This window comes from Salmo salar, chromosome ssa20 (genome assembly GCF_905237065.1).
Source record: "Salmo salar chromosome ssa20, Ssal_v3.1, whole genome shotgun sequence".
NCBI classification, from domain to species: Eukaryota; Metazoa; Chordata; class Actinopteri; order Salmoniformes; family Salmonidae; genus Salmo; species Salmo salar.
The window spans coordinates 73391699-73406908 of NC_059461.1; the positions used below are offsets into that span (position 1 = coordinate 73391699).

Sequence of the window (15210 nt, forward strand, 5' to 3'; positions counted from 1 at the left end):
AGTTCAAAACTGATGTCCCTGGGAGCAGACAGTCCTGCAATACACAGGCAGAGGTGTTATGCACTCACGTCTCCAATAATGTGCAGTCACATAGATGGTGTGATGGCTCCCTCTAGTGATTATGAAAGCATTGAGCAAACCTGAATCAGCTGTGTACTGCTAGGGTAAAAACCAAAACGTGCCCCCAGGGAGGGACCACAGGACAAAGTTTGGGAAACCCTGGCCTAGGGAATAGGGTGCCATTTGGGACACAGTCAGTCTTCCCCAGTGCTCCATACACTGTGCTGACCTATTAGGCCTCTTTAGCCTATCTGTTGGTTAGCTGTCTTTGAAAACTGGGAGGAACCTGTTGATTGTGATGGATAAAAGGAGGCTAAAGATAACACCATGACAGTAATTGAAGGATCAACATGTCAGCAGGGGAAAGAATAATTCCTGTAACAGTCAGGCAAGATAAAACGATAACAGAGGGAAACAAAATGGCCACCGGGATAAGGTTACAGCGGTGTAAAATTACAGTGAGTACATACATGAAAGAGACCTATGTTGTCTTCATTATAAGTAGTGTATTGAAGAGGGAGTGAGGTTGAACTTCATCTCCATTATAGGTAGTGTATTGAAGAGGGAGTGAGGTTGAACTTCATCTCCATTATAGGTAGTGTATTGAAGAGGGTGTGAGGTTGAATGTCATCTCCATTATAGGTAGTGTATTGAAGAGGGTGTGAGGTTGAATGTCATCTCCATTATAGGTAGTGTATTGAAGAGGGAGTGAGGTTGAACTTCATCTCCATTATAGGTAGTGTATTGAAGAGGGTGTGAGGTTGAATCATTATTGGTAGTGTATTGAAGAGGGTGTGAGGTTGAATGTCATCTTATACGAAATAGTTTGACCACAGAGGTAGCAAAACTGTATTTCAAATCGATGATACTACCCCACTTAACATACTGCTTGACTAGTTGGACCCAAGCTTGCTATACAACATTAAAACCTATTCAGTCTGTCTACAAACAGGCTCTCAAAGTGCTCGATAGGAAGCCCAATAGCCATCATCACTGCTACATCCTCAGAAAGCATGAGCTCCTGAGTTGGGAAAATCTTGTGCAACACACCGACGCATGTCTTGTATTCAAGATCCTAAATGGCCCCTGCCCCTCCACTCAGTACTTTTGTAAAACAGAAAACCCAAACATATGGCAGCAGATCCACAAGGTCTGCCATGAGAGGTGACTGTATAGTTCCCTTAAGGAAAAGCACCTTTAGTAAATCTGCTTTCTCTGTGAGAGCTTCCCATGTCTGGAATACACTGCCATCAGACACACATAACTGCACCACATATCACACTTTCACAAAATGCATGAAGACATGGCTAAAGGTCAATCAGACTTGTGAACATAATCCCTAGCTGTGTATTGCCGCTTTCCATGTTGTCTGTTGTCTGTAGCTTGTGAGGTGTGGAAACACTTTGTTGTTTTTATGGATTTTGTCTTGTTGCTTTTTGTTCTATGTTGCTCTGTCTGTATGCTACATCTTGCTTGTCCTATGTTGCTCTGTCTGTATGCTATGTCTTGCTTGTCCTATGTTACTCTGCGTGTGCTCACTGTTCAATGATTGTCTATATTGTAATTGTTTTTAATAACCTGCCCAGGGACTGCTGTTGAAAATTAGCCGGCTGGCTAAAACCGGCACTTTTACTGAAACGTTGATTAATGTGCACTGTCCCTGTAAAAATAAAATAAATAAACTCAAACTCAAATCTCCATTATAGGTAGTGTATTGAAGAGGGTGTGAGGTTGAATCATTATAGGTAGTGTATTGAAGAGGGTGTGAGGTTGAATGTCATCTCCATTATAGGTAGTGTATTGAAGAGGGTGTGAGGTTGAATCATTATAGGTAGTGTATTGAAGAGGGTGTGAGGTTGAATCATTATAGGTAGTGTATTGAAGAGGGTGTGAGGTTGAATGTCATCTCCATTATAAGTAGTGTATTGAAGAGGGTGTGAGGTTGAATCATTATAGAGTGGAGGGTGGGTTGAACATTATAGGTAGTGTATTGAAGAGGGTGTGAGGTTGAACTTCATCTCCATTAAAGGTAGTGTATTGAAGAGGGTGTGAGGTTGAATCATTATAGGTAGTGTATTGAAGAGGGTGTGAGGTTGAATCATTATAGGTAGTGTATTGAAGAGGGTGTGAGGTTGAATGTCATCTCCATTATAAGTAGTGTATTGAAGAGGGTGTGAGGTTGAATCATTATAGGTAGTGTATTGAAGAGGGTGTGAGGTTGAATCATTATAGGTAGTGTATTGAAGAGGGTGTGAGGTTGAACTTCATCTCCATTATAGGTAGTGTATTGAAGAGGGTGTGAGGTTGAATGTCACCTCCATTATAGGTAGTGTATTGAAGAGGGAGTGAGGTTGAACTTCATCTCCATTATAGGTAGTGTATTGAAGAGGGTGTGAGGTTGAATCATTATAGGTAGTGTATTGAAGAGGGTGTGAGGTTGAATCATTATAGGTAGTGTATTGAAGAGGGTGTGAGGTTGAATCATTATAGATAGTGTATTGAAGAGGGTGTGAGGTTGAATCATTATAGGTAGTGTATTGAAGAGGGTGTGAGGTTGAATGTCATCTCCATTATAAGTAGTGTATTGAAGAGGGTGTGAGGTTGAATGTCATCTCCATTATAGGTAGTGTATTGAAGAGGGTGTGAGGTTGAATGTCATCTCCATTATAGGTAGTGTATTAAAGAGGGTGTGAGGTTGAATCATTATAGGTAGTGTATTGAAGAGGGTGTGAGGTTGAATCATTATAGGTAGTGTATTGAAGAGGGTGTGAGGTTGAATCATTATAGGTAGTGTATTGAAGAGGGTGTGAGGTTGAATGTCATCTCCATTATAAGTAGTGTATTGAAGAGGGTGTGAGGTTGAATGTCATCTCCATTATAGGTAGTGTATTGAAGAGGGTGTGAGGTTGAATGTCATCTCCATTATAGGTAGTGTATTGAAGAGGGTGTGAGGTTGAATCATTATAGGTAGTGTATTGAAGAGGGTGTGAGGTTGAATGTTTTCTAAGAAAGGGAGTCTGTCTCTAAGAGCTGCCAACTCTGCTGTCAACTATCTGGAGTGGTCAAAGGGTTAACAGAATAAACAGGATTAAATATAGAGCTGCCAGGGAGGATTTCTCCCTTCATTACCATTCAGAACATTTCCTATCAAAGGAGACAGACAAGGTAGAGGAAGGATTTCTGTTTAACACAGAAGACAACGTTCAACTATTCCAATAGGAGGCCTTTTGATCATCAAATTAAAAAGTGAAAATTGAAGTGGAGAGGAAGACTTTTTTGAGTGCGTTGTAGGAAGATGAAAAGGTGCTGCTGCAGTGTAGGCCTCTGTCAGGGATGTTATGGACCATGTTATGTACCATCTGGTAGACCAGGTCAGTACAGCCCTGTTGTCTGGCCTCGTCACTCATTGTCACTGTACCAATACCGGCTCACACAGTGGGCATAACTCACAGCAACCGAGGTGTGTTGTACCCGAGTCGGCTTTCACATAACAGATTTACAGTTGAAGTCGGAGGTTTACATACATTTTAGCCAAATACATTTAATCTCAGTTTTTCACAATTCCTGACATTTAATCAGAGTAAATATTCCTTGTCTTGGTTCAAGTTAGGATCACCACTTTATTTTAAGAATGTGAAATGTCAGAATAATAGTAGAGAGAATGATTTATTTCAGCTTTTATTTCTTTCATCACATTCCCATTCACTCAATTAGTATTTGGTAGCATTGCCTTTAAATTGTTTAACTTGGGTCAAACATTTCGGGTAGCCTTCCACAAGCTTCCCACAATAAGTTGGGTGAATTTTGGCCCTTTCCTCCAGACAGAGCTGGTGTAACTGAGTCAGGTTTGTAGGCCTCTTTGCTCGCACACGCTTTTTCAGTTCTGCCCACAAATTTTCTATAGGATTGAGGTCGGGGCTTTGTGATGGCCACTCCAATACCTTGACTTTGTTGTCCTTAAGCCATTTTGCCACAACTTTGTAAGTTTGCTTGAGGTCATTGTCCATTTGGAAGACGCATTGACGACCAAGCTTTAACTTCCTGACTGATATCTTCAGATGTTGCTTCAATATATCCACATTTTCCTACCTCATGATGCCATCTATTTTGTGAAGTGCACCAGTCCCGCCTGCAGTAAAGCACCCCCACAACATGATGCTGCCACCCCCGTGCTTCACGGTTGGGATGGTGTTCTTCGGCTTGCAATCCTCCCCCTTTTTCCTCCAAACATGATGGTCATTATGGCCAAACATTTCTATTTTTGTTTCATCAGACCAGAGGACATTTCTCCAAAAAGTACAATCTTTGTCCCCATGTGCAGTTACAAACCGTAGTCTGGCTTTTTTATGGCGGTTTTGGAGCAGTGGCTTCTTCCTTGCTGAGCGGCCTTTCAGGTTATGTCGATGTACGACTCGTTTAACTGTGGATATAGATACTTTTGTACCGTTTCCTCCAGCATCTTCACAAGGTCCTTTGCTGTTGTTCTGAGATTGATTTGCACTTTTTGCACCAAAGTACGTTCATCTCTAGGAGACAGAATGCGTCTCCTTCCTGAGCTGTATGATGGCTGCGTGGTCCCATGGTGTTTATACTTGGGTACTATTGTTTATACAGATGAACGTGGTACCTTCAGGCATTTGGAAATTGCTCCCAAGGATGAACCAGACTTTAAAGGTCTACAAATATTTTTCTGAGGTCTTGGCTGATTTCTTTTGATTTTCCCATGATGTCAAGCAAAGAGGCACTGAGTTTGAAGGTAGGCCTTGACATACATCCACAGGTACACCTCCAATTGACTCAAATAATGTCAATTAGCCTACCAGAAGCTTCTAAAGCCATGACATAATTTTCTGGAATTTTCCAAGCGGTTTAAATGCAGTCAACTTAGTGTATGTAAACTTTTGATCCACTGGAATTGTGATGCAGTGAATTATAAAAGTGAAATAATCTGTCTGTAAACAATTGTTGGAAAAATGATTGTCATGTGTCAGGATTCACCTAGCGGTCATGATTTGGGGCTGTACACATGTTTGATGTATTAGAATAATTGATTATGCTTATGTTATATTAATAGAAGGGGAGGGGTTACAAGACCCCTCCCTCCTTACATTTATAGGGTCCTAGACTACAGATGAACAATATATATTTTCATTATATAGTTTTAGAATTGTTCCACAGTTGTTTTCTCATTCACTCACTCAATGTGTGACTGAGACAGAACTCTGCAGGGGAGTGTGGGAGATAAGAGACTACTCAGACATTCCACAATAAATCAACTTTGGGGAGGGGACATTTATTGCCTAGCTTTTAGATAAACACTGAAACTCTATGTTTGTATAGCTATGGATGCAGGGTTTTGGTCTCAGGAGTAAAAAGGTAATGACGTAGTCAGTGACATCACTAAGGCGGGACTTGGGTTTAATAAAACAACTTGAGACCTTTTCTTTGATGCAGAACTTACTGGGAAACATGCGTGTTTTGTTCCTGATTGTCAACTTCTGTCTGCAGCTGCATTAATAAAGGTTTTTGAATGATTTAATTAAAGATAATCATAATGCAAATTTCACCAATGAACCAATGATTGACAAAGAAGGACGTAAGGATCGAACCCACATGCACAAAGTAGATGTCCTAACCGACTTGCCAAAACTATAGTTTGAAGAAATTTGTGGAGAGGTTGAAAAACGAGTTTTAATGACTCCAACCTAAGTGTATGTAAACTTCCGACTTTAACTGTACCTGAGAGGGGAGTACTGGACATAAGGTCAGACCGGAAGGGAGAGGGATGAGTAGGGAAAGGGGAGAAAGAGACCGACAGAAGCACAGCGGGTAGAACTTGAGCGTTATCAAGCTTGCTCATAGATCCAGGATATGTTCATAGTTAGATCCAAGATATGCTCATAGTAGGATACAGGATATGCTCATAGTTAGATCCAAGATATGCTCATAGTTAGATCCAAGATATGCTCATAGTAGGATACAGGATATGCTCATAGTTAGATCCAAGATATGCTCATAGATCCAGGATATGCTCATAATTAGATCCGAGATATGCTCATAGTTAGACCCAAGATATGCTCATAGTTAGATCCAAGATATGCTCATAGTTAGATCCAGGATATGCTCATAGTTAGATCCAGGATATGCTCATAGTTAGATCCAAGATATGCTCATAGTAGGATACAGGATATTCTCATAGTTAGATCCAAGATATGCTCATAGTTAGATCCAGGATATGCTCATAGTAGGATACAGGATATGCTCATAGTAGGATACAGGATATGCTCATAGTAGGATACAGGATATTCTCATAGTTTGAACCAAGATATGCTCTCAATTGGAGGTTGCAGTTTGAGTGAGCTTGTTACTTAGGACAGTCATGATAGGATGTGTGTAGAGGCTATACAGTACCTGCATCTTTGACCCAGCGCAGTATGGAGGTGATATTGTTGCCCTTGGTGGCGTTACACTGTTTACAGACAGCCTTTGCACTCAGCCCTCCCTGGAACTTGGTCTGTGGCTGCCACCTTTTCCACCTCGATCATTAGATATGAGAATGCTTGCATCGTAGTTGTTTTAATGATTGTGTTCAGTAAACCTAAATCTCAAAAACCTCTACCTATCAATATATTCAAAACTACAGCCCTATCCCATTTACCAGGTACTCCTCACAGTCAAACAGAATACAGAAGTGGAAAGGAGCCTAAATTGTGATAAAATGGAGATCAAATAGTGTGGTAAACTCATAAGTAGTGAGGGCTAAGATGAGGAGTGCTCAGAGCGCACACAAAAAGGTTAAGAGTTCAGGGGACCTGAAACATGTTGCTACTACCATCACTAACCTGTTACAGTGGTCAGACTATACAAATCTGTTGTGTAGGATGAAGGTCTAGTCACCTCTTCCACCCCTGATCTACACAGATGGAACTTCTGCACAAAAGAGAACAGTCAGAACACACAACTCTGCAGATGGGAGAACTTTAGAAGCGGAGACAATGAAAACACACAAATGCAATTTCTCAGCGGCGGAGCCGCATACCCATGTTCTGGTTGGGTGAGACTTACACAATGCCCAGTCGGCTTCCTCATTCCACAGGACAATTAAGTAGAGTAAAGCCTTTCAGTTTCTTTGTGTGGGACAACAGAGTGAGAGGACATGGTGGGGAGAAACAGTTTAAAATCTGACATTACTGTGAAACTACATGTAGGCTGTCAGTCCTCCCCTCTGGATAAAAATCAATAAATTAAAATGGTTTCTTATTTGCAATGTTCTTTATTATCTTTTCCAGTTTCGGATATGAAAAGAGGCATTCATTTTCTTAATTAAATACTTCATAATGTAAAGCAAAAAAGTATTTACAAAATATTCAATTAAATTGTAATCAATGACTTCAGGTGGATCATTACAAGCAGCTGCTAGCTGAGGAGAGAAAAATATAAATACAGAGAACTGCCACTTTGTTTCAGAAAAAAAAATACATGGCATAACATTAGCATTTTTATTTTGAAAAACAAACCAAAAAAGCAATATATTACAGAACTCTCCTGAAATGCATTTCCACTAAACGGAAGCAGAAAAAGCCTTAGGAAACGTACTGTGAATGTAATTGTATACTCTTTTTGAAATTGCTTTTTTAAAGATGATTTATTTATATACCTTTCAAGTTTGAATTATGATTTTCTCTTTTTAAAAATCCACATCGTTGCAAGCCCGTTCTCCCTTTCCAGACCCACAGTTTTTGGAAGTGTAGGAGAAAAGTAACACGGGACAAATTGGGGTTGGCGAGCATGGCCATAAGGAAGCATTGAGACCCCCAGCAGCAAAAGGTCATTGTCCATCGCCCCACAGTCCCTCTCCACCAGACAGGAAGTCCACAGGAGTCTCAAAGACTCCACACTGTAATGTTCAAAGAAAGCGAGCTCCAGCATGTCACTTTTCTTTATACATATTTTCTTTTATCTAAAAAAAAGAACACTTCAATCATCCTAAACTCAAAAAGAAAGAGCTAAATTGCTGACAGAGTCGTGTAGAATCATACATACAACATGATGCCCATCATGTCTCATTCAACAGGATATATGATGTAATCAAAAATATATATATGAGCAGCCTTTATTAGTTCGGTCTGTTGGGGATTTAAATTTTTGTCGTTTTGCTAAACATCATGAATAGTGTTGCTATGGCAACGCGACGCCTTTAAAACAAGGGATAAAACCTCAAAACACTGAAGGAAACAGCCACCCCTACAGCTTGTTGTAACGCTTATCGCTCTCTCGCAATTAGTTTCCCAATTTAGTTCAGACATTCGGCAGCGCAAAATAAACAAAAATGAAGAAAATAAAACAAAAAAACGATTGCATGCTCAATCTGTAGTAGAATCTCCTAGCTGATTTTTTTCCTATTTTTTTTTTTTACGCTGAAGGATTTTGTTGATTCTAACAGCCCCATGTTCCTGAATCATCATCAACAGGATTTTATTTTTCCTCCTCCAGGTCTTCCCAGAGTCTAGGGGGCGCAGGTGAACAGGTCCTAGCTGTTGTTGTCAGACTCCTCGTCCTCGGCCTCACGGAGCCAGGTGAAGAAGGCGGTGACGGACTTCAGGGCCACACCCTTGCCCTGCATCTCAGCGGGGTCCTTGCTGGACTCCCACTTGTAGAAGGCCTCCTCTTTGATCACGTCCTCATCGTACAGCGTGTCAAAGAACATCCGCAGCAGGTCTACAAGAAAGGAGGAAGAGAACATGCCCAATGTAAAATGCCTGCTACTCAGACACAAAAGCTAGAATATGCATATAATTAGTAGATTTGGATAGAAAACACTCTGAAGTTTCTAAAACTGTTTGAATGATGTCTGTGAGTATAACAGAACTCATATGGCAGGCAAAAACCCGAGAAGAATCCAACCAGGAAGTGCGAAATCTGAGGCTTGTAGTTTTTCAAGTGATTCCCTATCTAATACAGAGTGTCTGTGGGGTCATTTTGCACTTCCTAAGGCTTCCACTAGATGTCAACAGTCTTCAGAACCTTGTTTCAGGCTTCTACTGTGAATGGGAAGAGAATAAGAGCTGATTCAGTCGTGTGTCTGGAAAATTGGCACGAGCTCAAACATGCACGCGGCCGTGAGAGCGAGCTGCCTTTCCTTTCAATTCAGAAGACAAAGGAATTGTCCGGTTGGAATATTATGGAAGATTTATGATAAAAACATCCTAAAGATTGATTCTATACATCGTTTGACATGTTTCTACGAACTGTAATGGAACTATTTTGACTATTCGTCTGGAGTAACCTCATACGCTTAGTAAATTTGGAGTGCTGGACTAAACGCGCGAACAAAATGTATTTGGTATTTGGACATAAATATGAACTTTATCGAACAAAACAAACATTTATAGTGTAACTGGGATTCCTGGGAGTGCATTCTGATGAAGATCATCAAAGGTAAGTGAATATTTATAATGTTATTTGTGAATTCTGTTGACTCCAAAATGGCGGGTATCTGTATGGCTTGTTTTGATGTCTGAGCGGTGTACTCAGATTATTGCAAAGTTTGCTTTCGCCGAAAAGCTTTTTTGAAATCTGACACAGCGGTTGCATTAAGGAGAAGTTTATCTATAATTCTGTGCATAACACTTGTATCTTTTGTCAAAGTTTATGATGAGTATTTCTGTAAATTGATGTGCTCATTCACTGGAAGTTTTGGAGGCAAAACATTTCTGAACATTACACGCCAATGTAAAATGTTTTTTTGTTGATATAAATATGAACTTTATCGAGCAAAACATACATGTATTGTGTAACATGAAGTCCTATGAGTGCCATCTGATGAAGATCAAAGGTTAGTGATTCATTTTAGCTGTATTTCTGTTTTTTTGTGACGCCTCTCCTTGCTTGGAAAATGGCTGTGTGGTTTTTCTTGTCTAGGTGCTGTCCTAACATAATCTAATGCTTTGCTTTCGCGGTAAAGCCTTTTTGAAATCGGACAATGTGGTTGGATTAACGAGAAGATTATCTTTAAAATGGTGTATAATACTGGTATGTGTGAGAAATTTGAATTATGAGATTTTTGTTGTTTTGAATTTGGCGCTCTGCTATTTCACTGGCTGTTGGCGAGGTGGGACGCTACCGTCCCATATGTCCTAGAGAGGTTAACCCTGTTGCCCAAAGCTAACGTTATAAGTAGCCAGCTAGCTTCATCTGGCTCGTGAGGCTCAACTGGACTGGGGTATGTGTTGTGAAGCTAGCCACAATAAGGATTAGGCACAACAGTGGAATTTGCGGTTTGCCTTCAAAATAAAAGTGTATCATTGACAGTGATGCAAATGAAGACAAATAGTAGAATTATGCCATAGTTTTATTTTGAAGGCTAACCGCAAAGTCCACTATTGTGGCGAATCCTTATTGTGGCTAGCTTCACATAGATGGGTCCGACCACCATTAATCAAATAAGAACTGTCTTATAAATTAGGGTTATTTTAGATGACAGCTAGTTTGTGTCATTTTTGGGGAAGAACATTGTTTGCATCCATGAGCTAGATAGCTTTTTTTTATGACCAGCACTGTAGGTACGCAAGACAACTTTACCAGCATCATAGCATACGTATCGATGAATCGTTGTGACATGAAATGTGTGTGCGCGTAATCAATGTGTAATAACTATGTAAAGAATTTATGAACGCGTTAAATTATTATGTGACGTGCAGTCATATTCAGGTCCTGATTGGTCAAATAGTGTTATTTGACGTGTATCTTTTTTGACACGCAAAGACTCAAACGGCGTTCCATAGAAATCCTGGTTGAGAATGACATGACTGAACAAATGAACAATGAAACAGCACAGCAAGTAAGTGAAAGAAATAGGTTTTGATTATGTTTTACTGGTAATGGGGACATATGTAAATGCCAACAAAATAACTTTTTGGTCAGTGTGGTGTGTGTGTGTGTGTGTAACCTTTATTTAACTAGTCAAGTCAGTTAAGAACAAATTCTTATTTACAATGACGGCCTGGACGACGCTGGGCCAATTGTGCGCCGCCCTATGGGACTCCCAATCACGGCCAGATGTGGTACAGCCTGGATTCGAACCAGGGACTGTAATGACACCTCTTGCACTGAGATGCAGTGCCTTAGACCACTGCGTTCATTGTGTGTTAACTATTTACCTGTACTAGAGTGCTTAAAAGGCCGGTAAAATTTTTAATATCAGTATCGGTTCTTTTTGGAAAAGGAAAATATCGGTATCAGTCAAAAATGTCATATCGGTGCTTCACAAAAAAAAAATTGCCAGAGACTTGACACAAACAGGGAAACAGAGAGGAAAGTGACTGAAGTCATTCTGTATCTCACTCACTGGCAGGCTGCTCCATCTCCACCATGAGGGCCTGCAAGGCGTAGAGAGCCTGCAGCTCCTTCTGCTCATCCTTCAGGTACTTGTGGAGCAGCTTGGCACTCCGGGTGATCACCTTCGCATCCAACTTGTAAGGGTTCTCACCTGCGGGCAGAGGGGGAGGGGTCAAAAACTACCTTTTGGTATTTTTTAACATTAGTCCACTATTGATACAGTCCCAAAATGTTTTGCATGTCAGCAGTCATGTTTTCAAGATATTGGACTTTCAAGAAGCAAAGTGTCACCAGCCACATTATCATGATGATGCGTTTGGAGTGATCTGAGCCATAATGTGTTGGCTCGGATATATTATTTCTACATTGTCCGTCCCAGCATGGTTAACCTGTTAGGGCTAGGGGGCAGTATTGACACGGCTGGATAAAAAAACATACCCGATTTAATCTGGTTACCACTCCTACCCAGTAACTAGAATATGCATATACTTATTACATATGGATAGAAAACACCCTCAATTTTCTACAACTGTTTGAATGGTGTCTGTGAGTATAACAGAACTCATTTGGCAGGCAAAACCCTGAGACATTTTCTGACAGGAAGTGGATACCTGATGTGTTGTATTACCTTTAAACCTATCCCATTGAAAAACACAGGGGCTGAGGAATATTTTGGCACTTCCTATTGCTTCCACTAGATGTCACCAGCCTTTACAAAGTGTTTTGAGTCTTCTGGAGGGAGATCTGACCGAACAAGAGCCATGGAACGATGATGGCCCATTAGACACCTGGCGCGCGAGTTCATGTTGGGTACCCTCGTTCCAATACGTTATAAAAGAGTATGCATTCGTCCACCTTGAATATTATTCATGTTCTGGTTAAAAAAGGCCCTAATGATTTATGCTATACAACGTTTGACATGTTTGAACGAACGTAAATATATTTTTTCCCCTCGTTCATGACGAGAAGTCCGGCTGGCTTAGATCATGTGCTAACAAGACGGAGATTTTTGGACATAAATGATGAGCTTTTTTGAACAAAACTACATTCGTTATGGACCTGTGATACCTGGAAGTGACATCTGATGAAGAGAATCAAAGGTAATGGCTTATTTACATAGTATTTTCGATTTTAGATCTCCCCAACATGACGTCTAGTCTGTATCGCAACGCGTATTTTTCTGGGCGCAGTGCTCAGATTATTGCAAAGTGTGATTTCCCAGTAAGGTTATTTTTAAATCTGGCAAGTTGATTGCGTTCAAGAGATGTAAATCTATAATTCTTTAAATGACAATATAATATTTTACCAATGTTTTCTAATTTTAATTATTTAATTTGTGACGCTGACTTGACTGCCGGTTATTGGAGGGAAACGATTTCCTCAACATCAATGCCATAGTAAAACGCTGTTTTTGGATATAAATATGAACTTGATAGAACTAAAAATGCATGCATTGTCTAACATAATGTCCTAGGAGTGTCATCTGATGGAGATTGTAAAAGGTTAGTGCATCATTTTAGCTGGTTTTATGGTTTTGGTGACCCTGTCTTTGAATTGACAAAACATTACACACAACTCTTGTAAATGTACTGTCCTAACATACTCTAAATTTATGCTTTCGCCGTAAAACCTTTTTGAAATCGTAAAACGTGGTTAGATTAAGGAGATGTTTATCTTTCAAAGGGTGTAAAATAGTTGTATGTTTGAAAAATTTGAATTTTGACATTTATTTGGATTCAAATTTGCCGCTCTTGAAATGCACCTGCTGTTGATGGAGTGCACCACGGGTGGCACGCTAGCGTCCCACCTAGCCCATAGAGGTTAAAGCAGCTATGCATCGGTACAGAGATGCTAAGTTCGGTGAAAAGAGTATTAGAGTGCAGGGTTGTCCTGATACAGTGTTGGATTGACAGGTAAAGGTAAGGTAACTCACAGATGATGGCCGACTGGCAGATGGATGTCATGACTGCTCTGACAAACATGTTGGAGGACATCTGTGTCTCGTCCAGGTTAGCCTAAAGAGGGAAGGCACAGTCACAACACATATCAGTGGGGTTGAGCAGTGGGATATACAACAAGGACCAATAGGACTAATGGGGATATATATATAGTGCATTCAGAAAGTATTCAGACCCCTTTCCTTTATCCTTATTTTGTTACGTTACAGCCTTATTCTAAAATGGATTAAATATATACTTTTTTTTTTTTAGCAATCTACACACAATAACCCATAATGACGAAGCAAAAACAGAAATACCTTATTTACATTAGTCTTCAGACCCTTTGCTATGAGACTCAAATTGAGCTCAGGTGCACCCTGTTTCCATTGATCATCCTTGAGATGTTTCTACAACTTGATTTGATACCACCTGTGTTAAATTCAATTGATTGGACATGATTTGGAAAGGCACACCTGTCTATATAAGGTCTCACAGTTGACAGTGCATGTGTAACCGATGTGAAATGGCTAGCTAGTTAGCGGTGGTGCGCGCGAATAGCCTTTCAATCGGTGATGTCACTCGCTCTGAGACCTTGAAGTAGTTGTTCCCCTAGCTCTGCAAGGGCTGCGGCTTTTGTGGAGCGATGGGTAACGATGCTTCGTGGGTGTCAGTTATCGATGTGTGCAGAGGGTCCCTGGTTCGAGCCCAGGTAGGGGCGAGGAGAGGGACGGAAGCTAAACTGTTACACATGTCAGAGCAAAATCCAAGCAATGAGGTGGAAGGAATTGTCTGTAGAGCTTTAAGACAGGATTGTGTCGAGACACAGATCTGGGGAAGGATACCAAAACATTTCTGCAGCATTGAAGGTCCCCAAGAACACAATGGCCTACATCATTCTTAAATGGAAGAAGTTTGGAACCACCAAGACTCTTCCTAGAGCTGGCCGCCAGGCCAAACTGAGCAATCAGGGAAGAAGGGCCTTGGTCAGGGAGGTGACCAAGAACCTGATGGTCACTGACAAAGCTGCAGACAACCATCTCTGCAGCATGATGGCCACTCTCTGTAGAGTGGCCATGATGCTGTGGGGATGTTTTTCAATGGCAGGGACTAGGAGACAGGATTGAAGGAAAGACGAACAGAACAAAGTACAGAGAGATCCTTGATGAAGAGCGCTCTGGACCACAGACTGGGGCGAAGGTTCACCTTCCAACAGGACAACGACCCTAAGCACACAGCCAAGACAACGCAGGAGTGGCTTCGGGACAAGTCTCAAAGTCCTTGAGTGGCCCAGCCAGAGCCCGAACTTGAACCTGATCGAACGTCTCTGGAGAGACCTGAAATAGCTGAGCAGCGACACTCCCCATCCAACCTGACAGAGCATTGAGAGGATCTGCAGAGAAGAATGGGAGAAACTTCCCAAATACAGGTGTGCTAAGCTTGTAACGTCATACCCCAAAATACTTGAGGCTGTAATCGCTGCCAAAGGTGCTTACTGTACCAAGTTATCTAGCTGAATAAACTAAGTTTGAGCCTATTCCTGGAAACCTTGAACCATTGTAGTTTACATCAATTATAATTTCTAAGTGGAAGTTGGAAAAGTTATATTTGAGTGTTTCAGTGAATGGTTAGTGAGGGAGGCCCTGCTCTCTCGCTTCCCCAGTTGTTTAGTTAATTTTCATTCCAATCTCCTTTGCATTAGCATAGCCTCTCCTGTAGCCTGTCAACTATGTGTCTGTCTATCCCAGTTCTCTCCTCTCTGCACAGGCCACACAAACGCTTCACACCGCATGGCCGCTGCCACTCTAACCTGGTGGTCCCAGCGCGCACGACCCACGTGGAGTTCCAGGTCTCCGGCAGCCTCTGGAACTGTCGG

The 15210-nt window shown here is 41.1% G+C and overlaps 1 protein-coding gene across 13 annotated transcripts in view; it reads right to left on the bottom strand.

Annotated features, from left to right (window-relative positions):
* Nucleotides 1-7313: 7313 nt before the first annotated feature.
* Nucleotides 7314-15210, bottom strand: part of LOC106576473 (eukaryotic translation initiation factor 4 gamma 1) — a 75310-nt gene continuing 67413 nt past the window's right edge. For all 13 annotated transcript variants that reach the window (XM_045703921.1, XM_045703922.1, XM_045703929.1 and 10 more), the window contains 3 exons: nt 13331-13412; nt 11408-11548; nt 7314-8778 (listed from right to left, as the gene is read on the bottom strand). In XM_045703921.1, the coding sequence (XP_045559877.1) occupies nt 8591-8778; nt 11408-11548; nt 13331-13412 (411 nt within the window). In that variant the 3' untranslated portion in view covers nt 7314-8590. The remainder of the gene's footprint in view (nt 8779-11407; nt 11549-13330; nt 13413-15210) is intronic.